This window comes from Cherax quadricarinatus, chromosome 79, assembly GCF_038502225.1.
Source record: "Cherax quadricarinatus isolate ZL_2023a chromosome 79, ASM3850222v1, whole genome shotgun sequence".
In the NCBI taxonomy this organism is placed as follows: Eukaryota; Metazoa; Arthropoda; class Malacostraca; order Decapoda; family Parastacidae; genus Cherax; species Cherax quadricarinatus.
The window spans coordinates 17,124,636-17,138,722 of NC_091370.1; the positions used below are offsets into that span (position 1 = coordinate 17,124,636).

Consider the following 14,087-nt stretch of genomic DNA (forward strand, 5'->3'; position numbering starts at 1 on the left):
TTCGTGTGTTTGATGCTCATTTTTTGGGGAGATCATTCCAGTGCTCTTTTAGAGCTCTTATATTCGTTATTCTGCCTCGCAATCATTGGAATGTTCTTTCGAAACCCTATTGACCGTTTTTTATTCTTTGTATAATTTTTTTTTTTATATTTGTTAATGATTCCGTGATCGCCGTTTTCGTGGCCCAGTTTCAGACCAGACCTAAATTGCTAAAGAATAAGAACTAAGAAAGAGAGGAAAGTAAAGTGTGGACTGAATCCAGGTAGTAGTTGGGGAGAGTTGCTACTCATCTTGCAACCCTTTGGTGGGTTTCTCAAGTTCTGCTTCCGCAGCCCGACCTTGAGCGAGTGTTTGGTGCTTTCCTGGTCAACTAGGCTGTTGCTGCTGGCGACCTGCTCTCTCGCCTATACGATACAAACTAAGGACCAGCAATATTGACTATAAAACTTACAACTGGCTTCCGTGTCACTCTCAGGACAGTAGTAAATTCCTGGATAGTTAAATGTCTACCAACCTCTTGTTTCCACCAGAGCTGTCTGTGTGTCTTATTGTATTTTTCCTTATGGCCACTAGGAGCACGATACTGACCGATTGCGGATCACGGCAGCTGCCTCGTAAAATCAGATTGAAAGGATTGTCAGTAGACCATGAAAGGTTGAAATACAGTCGCATTGACAGGTGATGGCAGGTAAGTTATTGCTGCCGGTTTATGGCTAGTAAAAAATGTAGCGGTCTTCCTACGAGGCTATGGAGGTGACGCGGAGGGAGAGTTGAATGTAAAATGTGGCAGGAAAGTGCAAGACGGTTGGCGTGAGAATTGAGTGGTTGTGGTAGCGATACTATGGGAACATTAGAGGTTGTGGAGAGTTTTAAGGGTGTGGGAGGGAAGCGGAAAGCACGAGTGATTGCAAGATGACGTTTCTGTAGTGTGGGGGAGGGGAGCATACAAATATTTTTAACTAAGGATGAAGTAAGGAAATTGTGATAATCAGGCGGGAGGGCAAACACAGAGAAAACTTGTGGAAGATTGAGAATAGTATATAATTACCTACATCACAGAGATTATTTGGATCTGGTAGCATAGGAGGGGGCCACTTTTTTAAAAGAGAAAATGAAAATCCTAATACGAGCACAATATATTCATTATTGAGAAAATAATCTTATACCAAGAAATAATAACTATATGTATTATATAAGTAATCTCCTACATAGATTCAGCGTTTGGAGTCTTCGTAGCCTCGTATTAAAGACAAGAAGATTAGAGTATCAGTACCAGGTTACGGAAAGCTAATTTTACACATCTGGAAGAGAAAAGGTGAAGGATTGTGATACTCAGTGACAGTCTCGCCTTTAACACAAAAGTACTTAACACAGCTGACTGTGACTGGAGAGGTATGACGACACCGACAGTATATAGATCAAGACAATGCACAATTCCAGACATTTATTGAGGAAATGGTTCGCCGTAAATGGCTTTCTCAGACTGAAGAAACCACTTGTAGCAAAACGTTTCCTCAGTAAATGTTTTAAACTGCGCATGTCTTTACGCAACAAACTGTTAGTCTAAGCCTCAATTGACACTGAAAATCAAGATTATAGCACTTGGTATATATTGAAACACTTTTCTAGTTTGTAAATGTTCTCTTAATTCTCACACCCGCTTTTTTCGTGGTGGTAAATGGGTATCTGACAATGTGGTCATAGTATATCAGTGTCGGCAAGAGGGATGACAGCAGCGGCCTGGTATCCCCTCGAGCAAGACCATCGCCGCCTGCAGCATTGGTCGCACCCACAGCTGGTAGATCCGCAACAAGAACCTTGCCCGCCAACTTACAAAAACGTGTGATGTCATTGCCACTCTGGTGGCAGGGGGAGAAACATGCTAACGATGCTCCCCACAAAATTCCTTCATGTTCTTGTAATTTGTTTTTCTTGACCCGCCTATTTTGTTAATATATGTGACTGGGTTTATCCAAGAGAGGCAAACTCCTTTTTATCCTGGCGTCCTTGTATGTTTAAACCGATGGGGACAGGCAGTGATTTAGGAGTTTGTTTTTCTCAGTTTTTCAAAGGTTCATGGGTTTTGATGGTTCTGTAGCTGTCATAAGAAGACGCTACTTAAATATTTACCCCTCAGTAAAGCCTTTAAATTATTGGGAATACCTTTAAATTCGTATATCCTCGCTGGAAGAGAAAGAGATGTGCATGATAAATATGTAACTGGAAAGTACTTAAGGGCCTTGTCTTTAATTTTCACACTGAAATCCTTTTGAGAACATCCTAGGAAGTTTGAACCAGTGAAGAACGGCTTGACTTTGTACTAACCCATTTTTAACTTTTTTTAGCAGCATTAGATATCGCTTATTATTGTTAAACTTGTATATATCCTATAGCCTTCGGAGAACTTGTGCTTTTAGTACAGATATAATGTTGGTATTAATACTTAATCAATATTTTACGCCTGCCAGTCCTGAACTATATTATTATAACAGCGAAAAGGTATTTAAATATATGAATATCTCAATTTAAATTTGAACCACTATGCATTTTTTTTGTAAAGCATGGTGGGTGGTAGCTATTTTTTTTTCGTCTACAGTAACCACCGCTAAATCACGGTGTGGTGCGACCATGTATGTATTTTATCTTTTAAAATTTGTAAGCGTTCACCTAATTTGAAACCTTGATTATGGGTATGTGGGTAGACCTAGCAGTGTCTGACTAAGTGGATAGGCATTGTACTGTGCTTGGGAACGTTAATAAGCATCGCAGTGCCTGGGAATGTAGGCAGGCACGCAAGTGTGTCTGGGAAGGTAGTTGACAGCGCTTGGGTGGTGGCACCCAGGCGAGTTCACACGGCATTGGACCTCCTAAAGGCAGTCCTGCTGGCACTGCACTTGGCTACCCTTTTGAGGCTGCATTAACAATTAATTGCTGTCAGGGTTGAAGACCTTTTTAAGTAACCCAATTAACATTGTTTTTTGTGGTTGTGCAAGTTGTTTCGTACGTGTGTGCGCGTATTTTTTTTTTCGATTTTAGCCTCTGATTTTGGTAAGAAATTGTACCTACTCTCTCTTTCCTGGGATCGAACCCTGTTACCACCCATTACCCTTCCCCAGACGTTGCATGATCCCTACATAGAAATCCAAATATTCTTTTTCAACCCTTTTTATCTACTTCTCCGAGGCTATGGGTCCCACAATTTGCACTTGAGGTGGACCCCTTATATATATATATATATATATATATATATATATATATATATATATATATATATATATATATATATATATATATATATATATATATATATATATATATATATATATATATATATATATTTATGTCGTGCCGAATATGTAAAACTGGTCAATTAGCAAGAACACATTTAAAATTATGTCCTTTCTAAAATTTTCTCTTATACATTTAAAGACATTTTTTTCATTAATGTTAATGGAAAAATTTTTAATTTTGCTCTAAAAGAATCTTAGAAAACTTGCCTAACCTTATTATAACAAGAACAATTTATTTTAGCCTAACGCAACTAAATATATTTTAGATTTGTTTGCAGTAATTTAATACTAAACAAACACAGTGAAATATATTTTTTTCGTTAGGTTCAGAATGATTTTGGCGAAATTATTGCATACACAAATTTTCACTTGTCCTATATGGCAAGATGAGCGTTGCTATTTAAGCCAAGATCGCAAGTTCTGCCTATTCGGCACGACATATATATATATATATATATATATATATATATATATATATATATATATATATATATATATATATATATATATATATATATATATATATATATTTATTATGTGTGTGTGTGAATGTGTATAGAAATCTTTTTCGTATTTCCAGGCTGTTCTTAAATTCTTATTTTCATATTGACTTTTTTTTCGTTGCTAGCAAATACCACTGGTGGGTGTGGTAAGGCACGACACAGTACCGCTCTTCACTATTCATTGTGCTCAATTTAATTAAAAAGAGTGAAACTGACGTGCCGAGGGGAGTGTTGTTTTATCTAGTTGAGTATTTCTCACTGTGGGCCGCCGGTAGCACTTATTTTATTTTTGCGGGTATACTGCTTCATTTTTTATTCATTTCATGTATCTACGATAAAGCCTGAGGGAAGCAGAGGGATACATAGCTCTCCGTAATGCTGATATATAGATGAGGGATAATCGGTATAGGTATTGGAGTTATGCTCTGATGGTAGTGAGGTGATGGCTGGAGGAAGTGGGGAGATGTAGTGATGCTGGGTTAGTAGTAATTGTTGCTTGTGTAGTGGTGGTTTTTGCGAATGTTCAGATTTTGTTTGCCGCATACAAGTCAATATGCTTTCCCATATACCATGGCGGTTTATCTCGCTTGGTTTTATGGTTTACATCCAACTGTTATTGTACATGCCTCGTGGGGTGCTTCTTGGTACTGTTAGTTTTTATGTGGCGTAATGAGGGAGGACGAGCTAGCTAATCCTTGTGTGATTGTGGTCAAGGTCAGGCACCGCCTGTGTCCTCCATCCCCAGTCTCCATTATTAAAACATTTTACTCAGGAATTCGGTTGTCTTTGTGGTGAACGTCCACAGAGTTCACTACTTGTTGATATACACACTGAGAGGCATTTCTTGAGGGATATATACTGAGATTAAACCTTTACTCTGTCAGTGATTAGGTTATTAATAGTGATAGCTGATAGACTTTTAAATGTAGTCTCGATCATATTACACTAAAGTCCTGTTTTAGAGACTAAAAATAAGCATTTAAATGGGCCAAATAAATATATTGTGGGCTATAAATATTCAGTGAATAATCTAATTTGAACACTTCACAAAATATATGAACCTCTTTTAGCCCGTTTCACAAAGGTGGCAGCAAAACAGTGGCACAGAAACTGATGCCACATTATCAATCTTAAAAGAATTCTAAGATTAGAAGGTACTGTATGGTTCTGTCGGGATTATTTTTTTTCCCATGAATGCAGTAATAAGAATAAGATTGGTACATAAACTGAATCACGTTATTTCCATGACAGTTAGCTAGGAGTAGAGCAGGACACTCCTGCGCCTCGCTACTTAGACCTGCATGACATAATTTTAGACGCTGAAATGCCATTAGAGACTGGTACAAAAGGTTGAAATTCATTGTGTGAAAACTTGAACCTGCCAGTCACAACTAACAATAATTGCCTTACAAATTTCTGCACAAAAACTGAATGCTGGAATCTCCAAGCCTCTCCTTGAAAAGCATTACTCATCTATATAAGTGGCATCCCTGAAACTTTTTTACGAAATTACAATTACGACATTATACAACGAATCGCATAATGATTAGTAGATTCGACATTAAAAGCAACACCAGACGAGCCTGGCCCAAGGCCGGGCTCTGGGAGTAGAAACACACTCGAAACTCATCAAAGGTGGGTATAACAAACAAGTCTTCATAATTGAAAAAAAGATGTAGGGCTAGATCTAGTTGAGTTAGATTAGACCAAGGTGCCGCATAATGCAGTCTTAATTGTCTCGTCAGTTAAAAAATAGGTCGGCAGACACAATTTAGGGTGTTGCTTATAACAAAAGCCCTCTAAGCTTTCGTGTGTACTTACAGTTGTGGGTCAAGTACCCTCCTGATGTCCGTCTCAGCACGGGATGGACAAACTCGATTTATTGCTGGTAGCTTCCTCTTCGTCCTCCTACTGCAGCTTCGTAAACTTGAGCCCCCCCCCCCCCTTTTTTTTTTTATCAGTTCAAAGGTCTACAAGGGTTAGGCTGAATCAAGTTTTTGTTTGTTTTACATGCTGATAATTGTTACTCCATCTTGGCTTAATTCGAAGACCGGTTCTAACAATATCTTTATCAGAGTATTTAATGCCGCAGCTTATATAAATGGAACAAAGTGAAGTTGGGAAAATATATGGACCAGAGATACGAGACCTTAATTAAAAACGTTTGTTTCCTATTTTACCTCTTTCTTCTATCCCTGCCTTCCCTTTCCCCTCTTCTCCATATCGTTGTTCGTCGTAATATTCATAAGGTAAAATTATCAGACGGGGATCATTCATGAAATGATTCACCACTGGTTCAGTAGCTTCAGTGATTTGTATTAAACGTTTAATAAAGAATAGTTTAAGGTGTACCATTGAGATTGTGTTACTTGTTTTAAATATCACAGGTAGATCCCTCGGCTTTTATTCACTTTCGTACTTCACATGTGCGCCTTTTCTAAACTAGCCACCTTCCGTTTCCTTCCCGCACCACTCTGAACCTTCCACTGTATTTTTACTGACCCCGTGGGACTTGGCCGCCCCATGCCAGTTCAGACAGGGTCGAAGCCTCTTTTTTTTTTTTTACTGGCTTTGTCATTTTCTGTGTTGATTACCACTCGTCACGGATTTCCTAAAAGCATACATAAGAGTTATAGTTATAATGCTAGGTTAGAAATTCATGTAGGCCAGTGCCAGTAGTGTGTTCACGGCTCTACGTAGCGCAGAAATGAAGGGTAGCGTTTTCGGGCCTACCTCACACCCTCTATTGTGCGATCCTGTAGTCTTCGTTTTGCATTTCGGGGATCATTGAACCATCTGTCCAGGTGACAGAGTAGTCCTCCCTAGCACAGCAGTTCTGCCACCTGGCTCTGCTGATAGATCGATACCCATACACTGTATACTTTCACCCCCTTTATTTTTTTTAGCCTGAAAAAGGTAAATAAAATAATCTTCCAGTTACTGCTATGTTGATCTCCGTGGCAACTAGAAATTAAAAATTATTTATCTGCTACATCACGTTGGAACTACTTTTAAAATGCCTGTGTGGCTATTAGTTATTACAGAGTTCGGTAGGTATTCTGCCATCAGGTGTAGCTTTGTGTTAATGGACTTGAGACTACTGCGGCTAACTGCAATCTAATTAGGACAGTTAGTGCTGCTCTTTTCCGAGTAATGGGTAGCAGAATCAGCCTACCAGTGACTGCTATAATTAAGTTTCCTTTAACAAAATGACAGTTCTAAATGGTATAAAAGACGAACGGTTCCCTTCACACCCCATCTCCGCACTATCCTTTTCCCCATATATCTCTAAGAAAACTTACTGAACGCTTCCTCCCCCCCCCTCCAAGCCTCGTAGCTAAGTAAAAAGAGCAGCTCCTGGAAAGCCTCCCTATTTCCTTTCCTGATGGAGTTGGCGCCCCTCTGGAGGCCGGCATAATATCCGAAAGGGAGGGAAGAGTGGCGGAGCACCACTACAATCTAGAATTTTTGCTCTTGCAACTATATTGATATGCAAACTGGCCACTTGAGATGTAGCAGCGTAAAGTGGATTTCCTCTTAAGATAGTTCTCTTGGTCTTTTGGAAAGTTTGGTCATGCATTTAACTGTAAACTATAGGTACAGGTACAAGCAGTGTTAAAACTGACCGATGCAAACTAGAAAAATACGCTTATTGTGACGGCGTATTTATACTCTTCCTTTATCTGAATGTTTATCTATTCTCTATGGGAAAATCTGGAAGGTTTTCATTTTTAATCCGTAGAGAGTTCCGAAATTTGATTACAAGTTTGATTACAACTTTCTTATAAATAAATCGCATAGTTTTAACTTTAAAAGATTTAAATTATATTAATCCAAAATACCTTAGCTTTTAATAATCTCGAATTGTCTTTTCTTTTATGTTACGGATTATTCAATACGACTTGAGGACAGGAATACATTAGTTCATCTTATTTTAACCCACATCTCTGCATAGTATTAGTGGTCTGATAGGCATTTTGTGGTGAAATTTTGTCGCGCTCAAACGTTCTCATTGGTATTCCTATAAAGTTTTATTATTCATGCAATATGTTGAAATGTTTCCTATCCTATTTTTCAGTGAGAACTGTTTGCGGTCTTTGTTTCAGTAGCGGCTAATCTCTTGTTGTTTATTTGTGCTTATTTTTATATAAAAATGATTTTCGATATTATAATTATTACTTATTGATTATACTTGCTTGATAATTACATTAAACCAAAGATGACATTAAATTGTAGAAGGTTGACACACGAAATTGCCCAGCGTAAAGTTTTACTCTCATGAATAGCTCCTAAGGGATCTAGGTTAGGTGGAGTCATGAGGAGTGTTGGGCAACGCGGGAGACTGTGTCCTCCGTCAGGAAGCTCTTAGGGCGGAGATGGCTCGCCAGCCCTACGCAGCCTGCCCCAGCCATTCATTGGGCCGAGGGCAATTTATTAAACTTGCCCCCCGGGCATTCTTAACCCGTGCTAACTTGTCGTTCTGGAGGAGGGATCGTGGGGCAGGAGACGACGAATGGGAAGCGCCGGGATGGAATAGTAAAACCCAGCCGCCAGCACCCGCTGTTAAATGTTCCTCGGCTGGTGCAGCCAAGCCAAGAAACTGCTAGTTTGGAACACAGCTGCTCAAACAAAAAGGTGGATTAAATTCCACGAGACTGGAAGGAAGGACAGGAAGGAAATTCTGCAAGGGTGGAAAAATAATGAAGTTTTCTTAATTGCGAAGCGGTGCTTTGGCGAGTTGTTTACAGTTTGTGGACCTGGCCTCACCAGAGAGTTAAATATGAAAGTTGATAAAACTGTAGCAGTGCCAGGGATCAAACGTAGAATATTTGTCTTAGAACGTGGTGGGAATGTTTAGTAGAATATCTTAGAATTGAATGTAGGGCGTTTCTACCAATGGAACGTCCTGCAGTATTACTTAATGACCTTTATCCATACCAAACCTGACCTGACCGTCACTAGACCTAGCCAGACTAACATAACCTAATGTAATCTAAGTACCTAACATCCAGACCTGCCCTAATCGTCCGCAGGCACACTCGCCCGTCTATTCGTAGAATTATGCATTCGTGGATTTATCCAAAGTATTTTCAAAGCTCTTGAAAGTACTTGCTTCGATGACAATACTTACCCGGTTGTAATATATATTTAGTTAAACTAAATCCTATCCATAGGCCTTACATTATTTCAACAATAACCTGTGACTTTGTAAATGGTCCAAGTCGGACCGAAACGTCGTCGTAAGCTTCTCTCTTCTATGTGCGGGCTATTTGTGTATGGTTCCAGTCACGGTATTGTGCTTTTTTTTTTTTTGTTATTTATGCACTTGGGAACCTTAAGACGACGTTTCACTCAGTCCTGGACCCGTGTCAGTAGTCCAGGACGGAGCGAAAAGTAATCATAGAGTTTCCTCTCTTCAGTATAACTTTTTGGTGAATTGTTCCAGTCACGGGATCGAAAAGCAGATTAAGTAATGCCAGAAAATAGAAGAAAAACGTGGAAGCAGGAATGAAATTGAAAAACGAACACTTGATCTTATAAACGGATAGAACTGGGAAAATATGAGATCCAGAAATATCGGAACTGCAATAGCAAGGCGAAAAATGGGACAGCTAGTGCCGTGCCAACTGACTATATTGTCGGCTCTGTCGCTGACACAAGGAGACGCCAAGCTGACACTTAACACACGTCTGGCAAATTTTATGACGTTCGGTAAAACACAGGAAACTGTGTTTTATATATTGAGAAATCTTAGGATTTTTAATATTAGCTGTAATTATTGTTCAATGGAATAAATGTAGATTGATAAAACATTCAGCACGGCACAAAAATGAGTGTTAATATTTAAAACCATAAAGATCGTAGGTGTGCAGAAAATTCGGTTTCGATAGGTAATCATATAACCAAAGTGACGGAATAAGGCAGGAAGCCTCATTCTAACAAGTCACGTTAAATTCATTTGCAACTTAAAACAAAACTTGTTTAATTGGGCACTTTACTTCTTTCCATTGGTGATTATTTGAGCCTAAATAGTTGAGATTGTTCCCTGCGAAAGGTTTGTGTGCGGTTGTTTAATCGTGGCTGCTTCTGGTTGGGTCACTGTGACGCCAGAGTGTCTGGCTCCCATCAGTCAGTCTCGGTAGCTGCCACAAGTTCTAACGTTTTGAAATGTTGCTTCTCGGATGCAGTTAATAGAAATGGAAAGAAACACATTTTAAATATTTTTATTTGTATCGTCTTCATTCATTTTTTTTTTTTTTTTTACAATAGTTCAGGGCAATTCTTCTTTTGAATAAAATACTGTTAACTGAAAATGTCAGAACCAGAAAGTGTCTTTTTGTTAAAAGAAAGTTGAAGAGGAGGGTTGGAGAAAGAAGAGGCAGCGGCGGCGAGTGTTATTTACGCAGTGTTGGGGCTGGAGATCCAATTCTTATAATGGATATTGAATTCCTTCGTGTGTGGCTCGTGCCTCGGTAAACTAGGATTGTTTGGTGGGAGGGAGGGCAGGCTGGGGGGAAGTACACTATTTGAGGGATCTTCCACCGCCTCCCTTAAGAGCGTTTATAACTGACAACTTGTGATGAAGGTCTGATTTTCTGAGTGGGAAGGGGAGGGGGATTGTTTTCTGACCAGGAAACTGTCTTTTGATTTTTCATACAGGTACTTTTTCTGTACATAAAATAGATTTGAGGTAATGGCACATAATCTGCAAGCATTCTAGCAACTATCAGTAACAAATTTTTATACGCTCACAAAACAGCATATTATGTATGAATGTTTTTTTTAATTTGTGTTTGTTTGCCTTTCATGGGGATGGGGGTGCCTTGATGCTGACGAAGGACTCTTCATCCAAGGAGTTGGGGGTTAACTTTTTCTTTGCCTCAGATTTGATTACCTATTCCCCAGATGTATGCTTTCTGAGGGCTTATCGCTGCCAAGATTACGATGATTGATGCTAATTGTAATAATAACAGTGCAATGTCAACTCTGGTGTATGCCATAAATTTTAACATTAAATTGATTCAAAGTTTTAATACAAATAGTAATAATAATGGTAACAGAAAAGTATAAGGAAGCCTGATGATTTGTGGTGATATTTAGGTTTACATATATAACATTTTAGGTATAATTGATCAAACGAAACCTGTCCCAGTAATGTGTATTTTGGGAAAAATCTTATGCCTTGATGTATTTTTTGTGAATTAACATTAAATTTTCATTACATAAACTGAGCAAACTAACCTAACCTTGCTGAGATTACCATAATCTAATTGGCCTTATTTAACGCCAGCTAAATATATGCATTAATAACACATTTACCGCTTTTATAAAATTGGTGACGCAGTTACCTCCTGTTACTATATGCTTAAAAGAGTACCTAGTGCTCTTGTTATTACGATTTGGTGATTTTTTAAGAATTTGTTTTCCCCGTTTATTTAATTGCTGTTGGACTTTGACATTGCTGTCATTGTTGTTGGTATAAAACAGAAGGGAAACGGGATTCACGGAGTATACTCGTGGACGTCCTTAAAAACTTTAAGAAACGAAAATAAAAGTGAGTGTGGGAGGCAGCGGGCTCTTCCCGCCGGCCTTTGATAGTTTGACAGCAATGTACCCAAGTTATAGTCCAACTTTTCCTTTGTTTGCTCCGTGACTATTTTGGCCATAGCTGGAAAACACCAGCAATGCTGTGAAGATCGGGACTTTCAATGTATTTGTTCTTAATTCAATTGTAGTCCAAAGAAAAAAGTGAGGGGGGGGGAAGTACGAAAATCACTCTTACTACTTAGGCGCACATAACAAAATTGTTTTGCTAGTAAAGTGTCTTCTAGAAATTTCCTTTCTTCAAGAGTGTTAAAAGTTTGAAATCTATTTACCGAGCTATAGCTGCGAGACAGGAATGAGAGAAAATTTGAGTTATTGCTGGAAAAGAGTGCCTCTAGACAAAATTTGCACCACTCGGGAAATATGTCGATGTATCAGTATTATGGAAGAGCGTAAGCCAGGTGGCGTGTCTTCCTTGTTGTTGGCTAATTTACATTTGTGTGCCAGGTAAAGTTTGAGAAGGTGGCACTAACTCTTACTTCTTATTCTTACAGAAACATCGTCTACAATATCAGTGTCCACAACTTGGAAGAGAACTTCAGTCAAGTAAGTTATGATTTGTGCTTATACAACATAGTTGTACACGCAGGTTTCTTGTGTAGTTACATGGGTTCAAAGATACTTGGTTAGTCAATAGGCTCTCTTGGCTATCCAGATAGTAAGTTTTAACCATCTCGTCTATCGATAAACGCATAGATTTCAACCTAAAAAAAATAGTCATTGTTCCGAGATATATTTTTGTATTGATAGTTTGATTAGTAAATATTAAATATATAGCTTTTATATATTAGTGTATTTTATGTTACGATTAATAAATTTAATTGTAAACAAATTGGGTCACTGGAACTCGGAGCTTGTCTAATAAAAAAAAAACTTGTACACGTTTACGCTAATTAAATTAAAAGTGAAACTGTCCATATTTTCCAGTTTCTTTTTTTTAAGACTACTGAAATGTCTCGGACACTTACCCAAATCCCCAATAGCATTATTCCCGTGGTGTTGGCATACCATTACTGAGGTCTCCTAAATCCCACCGATATAGCAAATCCGGGGGTGAGCCTGGTGGTATCGGCAGGCGGGTCCATTTCATTATTCTGGAGGCGTGATAGAGCCTTCTTGATGGCGCGTCACACCCGAGGCAGCCTATCACAATCCTCTCTCCTTCCGCAGAGCCCTGGCATCTTTAGTAGGATTATCATGCGGAAAATGTCATGTAATTATGTGATTTATAATAGTTGCTCTGAAAAAAAAACACTTAATGGAGTATGAATTACATAGATTAAGGTGGAATCTGCGGTGATGAGTTTCATAATCTCCCCAGCATGAGGTTACATAAAGTAGGTATACAAGAGGGAGGGGTATCTGGGGTTTAAAGTAAAACTTTGTGCTCATGGGTACTTAAGTAGGGTAGGTGGGTTATTTTCAGGGCAGAAACCTTGACTTTACTCCAGTGAAAAAGACAAATGCGCTATAATGCGATATTTGCTCAGTTTCGCCCCACACTATGGGCTTTATTAAGTCTCAGACAGATCTGTTTGAGACTTTATGAAGCCCACTGTGGGCGAAACGTTGTCAGTCAAGGGTCTCGTCATACTGCATTTCTCTTTTTCCATCGTGTCGATATTTTATACCATTCATCTGTCAGTTTACTGCAACAGCGTCTGTTGAGTATTATTGTGGAGTCTCTTATGCTGCCAGTGGTGAGCAGAATAAAAAATACATAAACTGGCAGTATAAAATGGGGATTAAAGTATACTTGACGGCTAGAAACAAGGTAGATTTATGCTTTAATGGTCCTGATAGCAAATAGGCCTTGACATACACACAGGCAGGCCCCGCTTAACAGAGCTTCGCTAATACAGACTCCTGATTTTTCAGTTATACCTATTCTTCATTTATTCAGACTTCTACAGTAAATATATTCACCATTCACTATAAGCTAAGAATGAAAATATTTTAAGGCAAGTAATATGTGTACTGTATGCACTTTGTAGGCCTAGCTGTATTGCTCACTTAATGTGTAGACATGTTATCAGCCTTTATATGCATTTGAAGGTGAATAATGGCTGTGATTCACTGTACAGCCATTTTCGCTGTATAGTAGCCCGGAACCTAACCTGCTGTATAAGCGGGGCCCTTCTGTACTCGAATTTCATATAGCCCGGAACCTAACCTGCTGTATAAGCGGGGCCCTTCTGTACTCGAAGTTCATAAAAGTAAAAACAATACTTATGAAGTATGGATTGTAATTAAAATACGACGCGTTGCAAAAGTTAGTGTTAAAATAAACTGTAGCAAAAATAAAAAGTTTTTGCATTTAACAGAAAAGTAAAGATCCCAAACTATTGATCAAATGTTGAAAAAATGCCTGGAAAAAATGTACAAAGAATCCCTGGAACTCCAGGTAACAGGCCTAGAAAAGCAAAACAGGCAAACTAAACTACGAAGATAATTGGAAACCATGAAGAATCTCTTATATCTCAGGCTAGGAACATTGTCAGGGCATTAATAAAATCACATTGAAGCAACACTGGATCCTCCATAACGTCCCTGGGAATCTGGGTTAGAATGCCGTGGTGGGAATCATTGAGCAGTCTGCCCTTCGGGGAGGTGATGGGGCTGGTCACAACATCCTCGGGACAGGAGGGGCCCAGGGCTTGCCTGGTGTCATGCTCTTAACTGGACACGT

General features: G+C 38.9%; 1 protein-coding gene across 5 annotated transcripts in view; it reads left to right on the plus strand.

The window, feature by feature from the left end:
- The window catches only part of LOC128702802 (semaphorin-1A-like), a 548,739-nt gene that overhangs the window by 470,104 nt on the left and 64,548 nt on the right, over positions 1 to 14,087 (plus strand). For all 5 annotated transcript variants that reach the window (XM_070101980.1, XM_070101982.1, XM_070101984.1 and 2 more), the window contains exon 4: positions 11,893 to 11,944. In XM_070101980.1, coding sequence (XP_069958081.1) covers positions 11,893 to 11,944 — 52 coding nt within the window. The remainder of the gene's footprint in view (positions 1 to 11,892; positions 11,945 to 14,087) is intronic.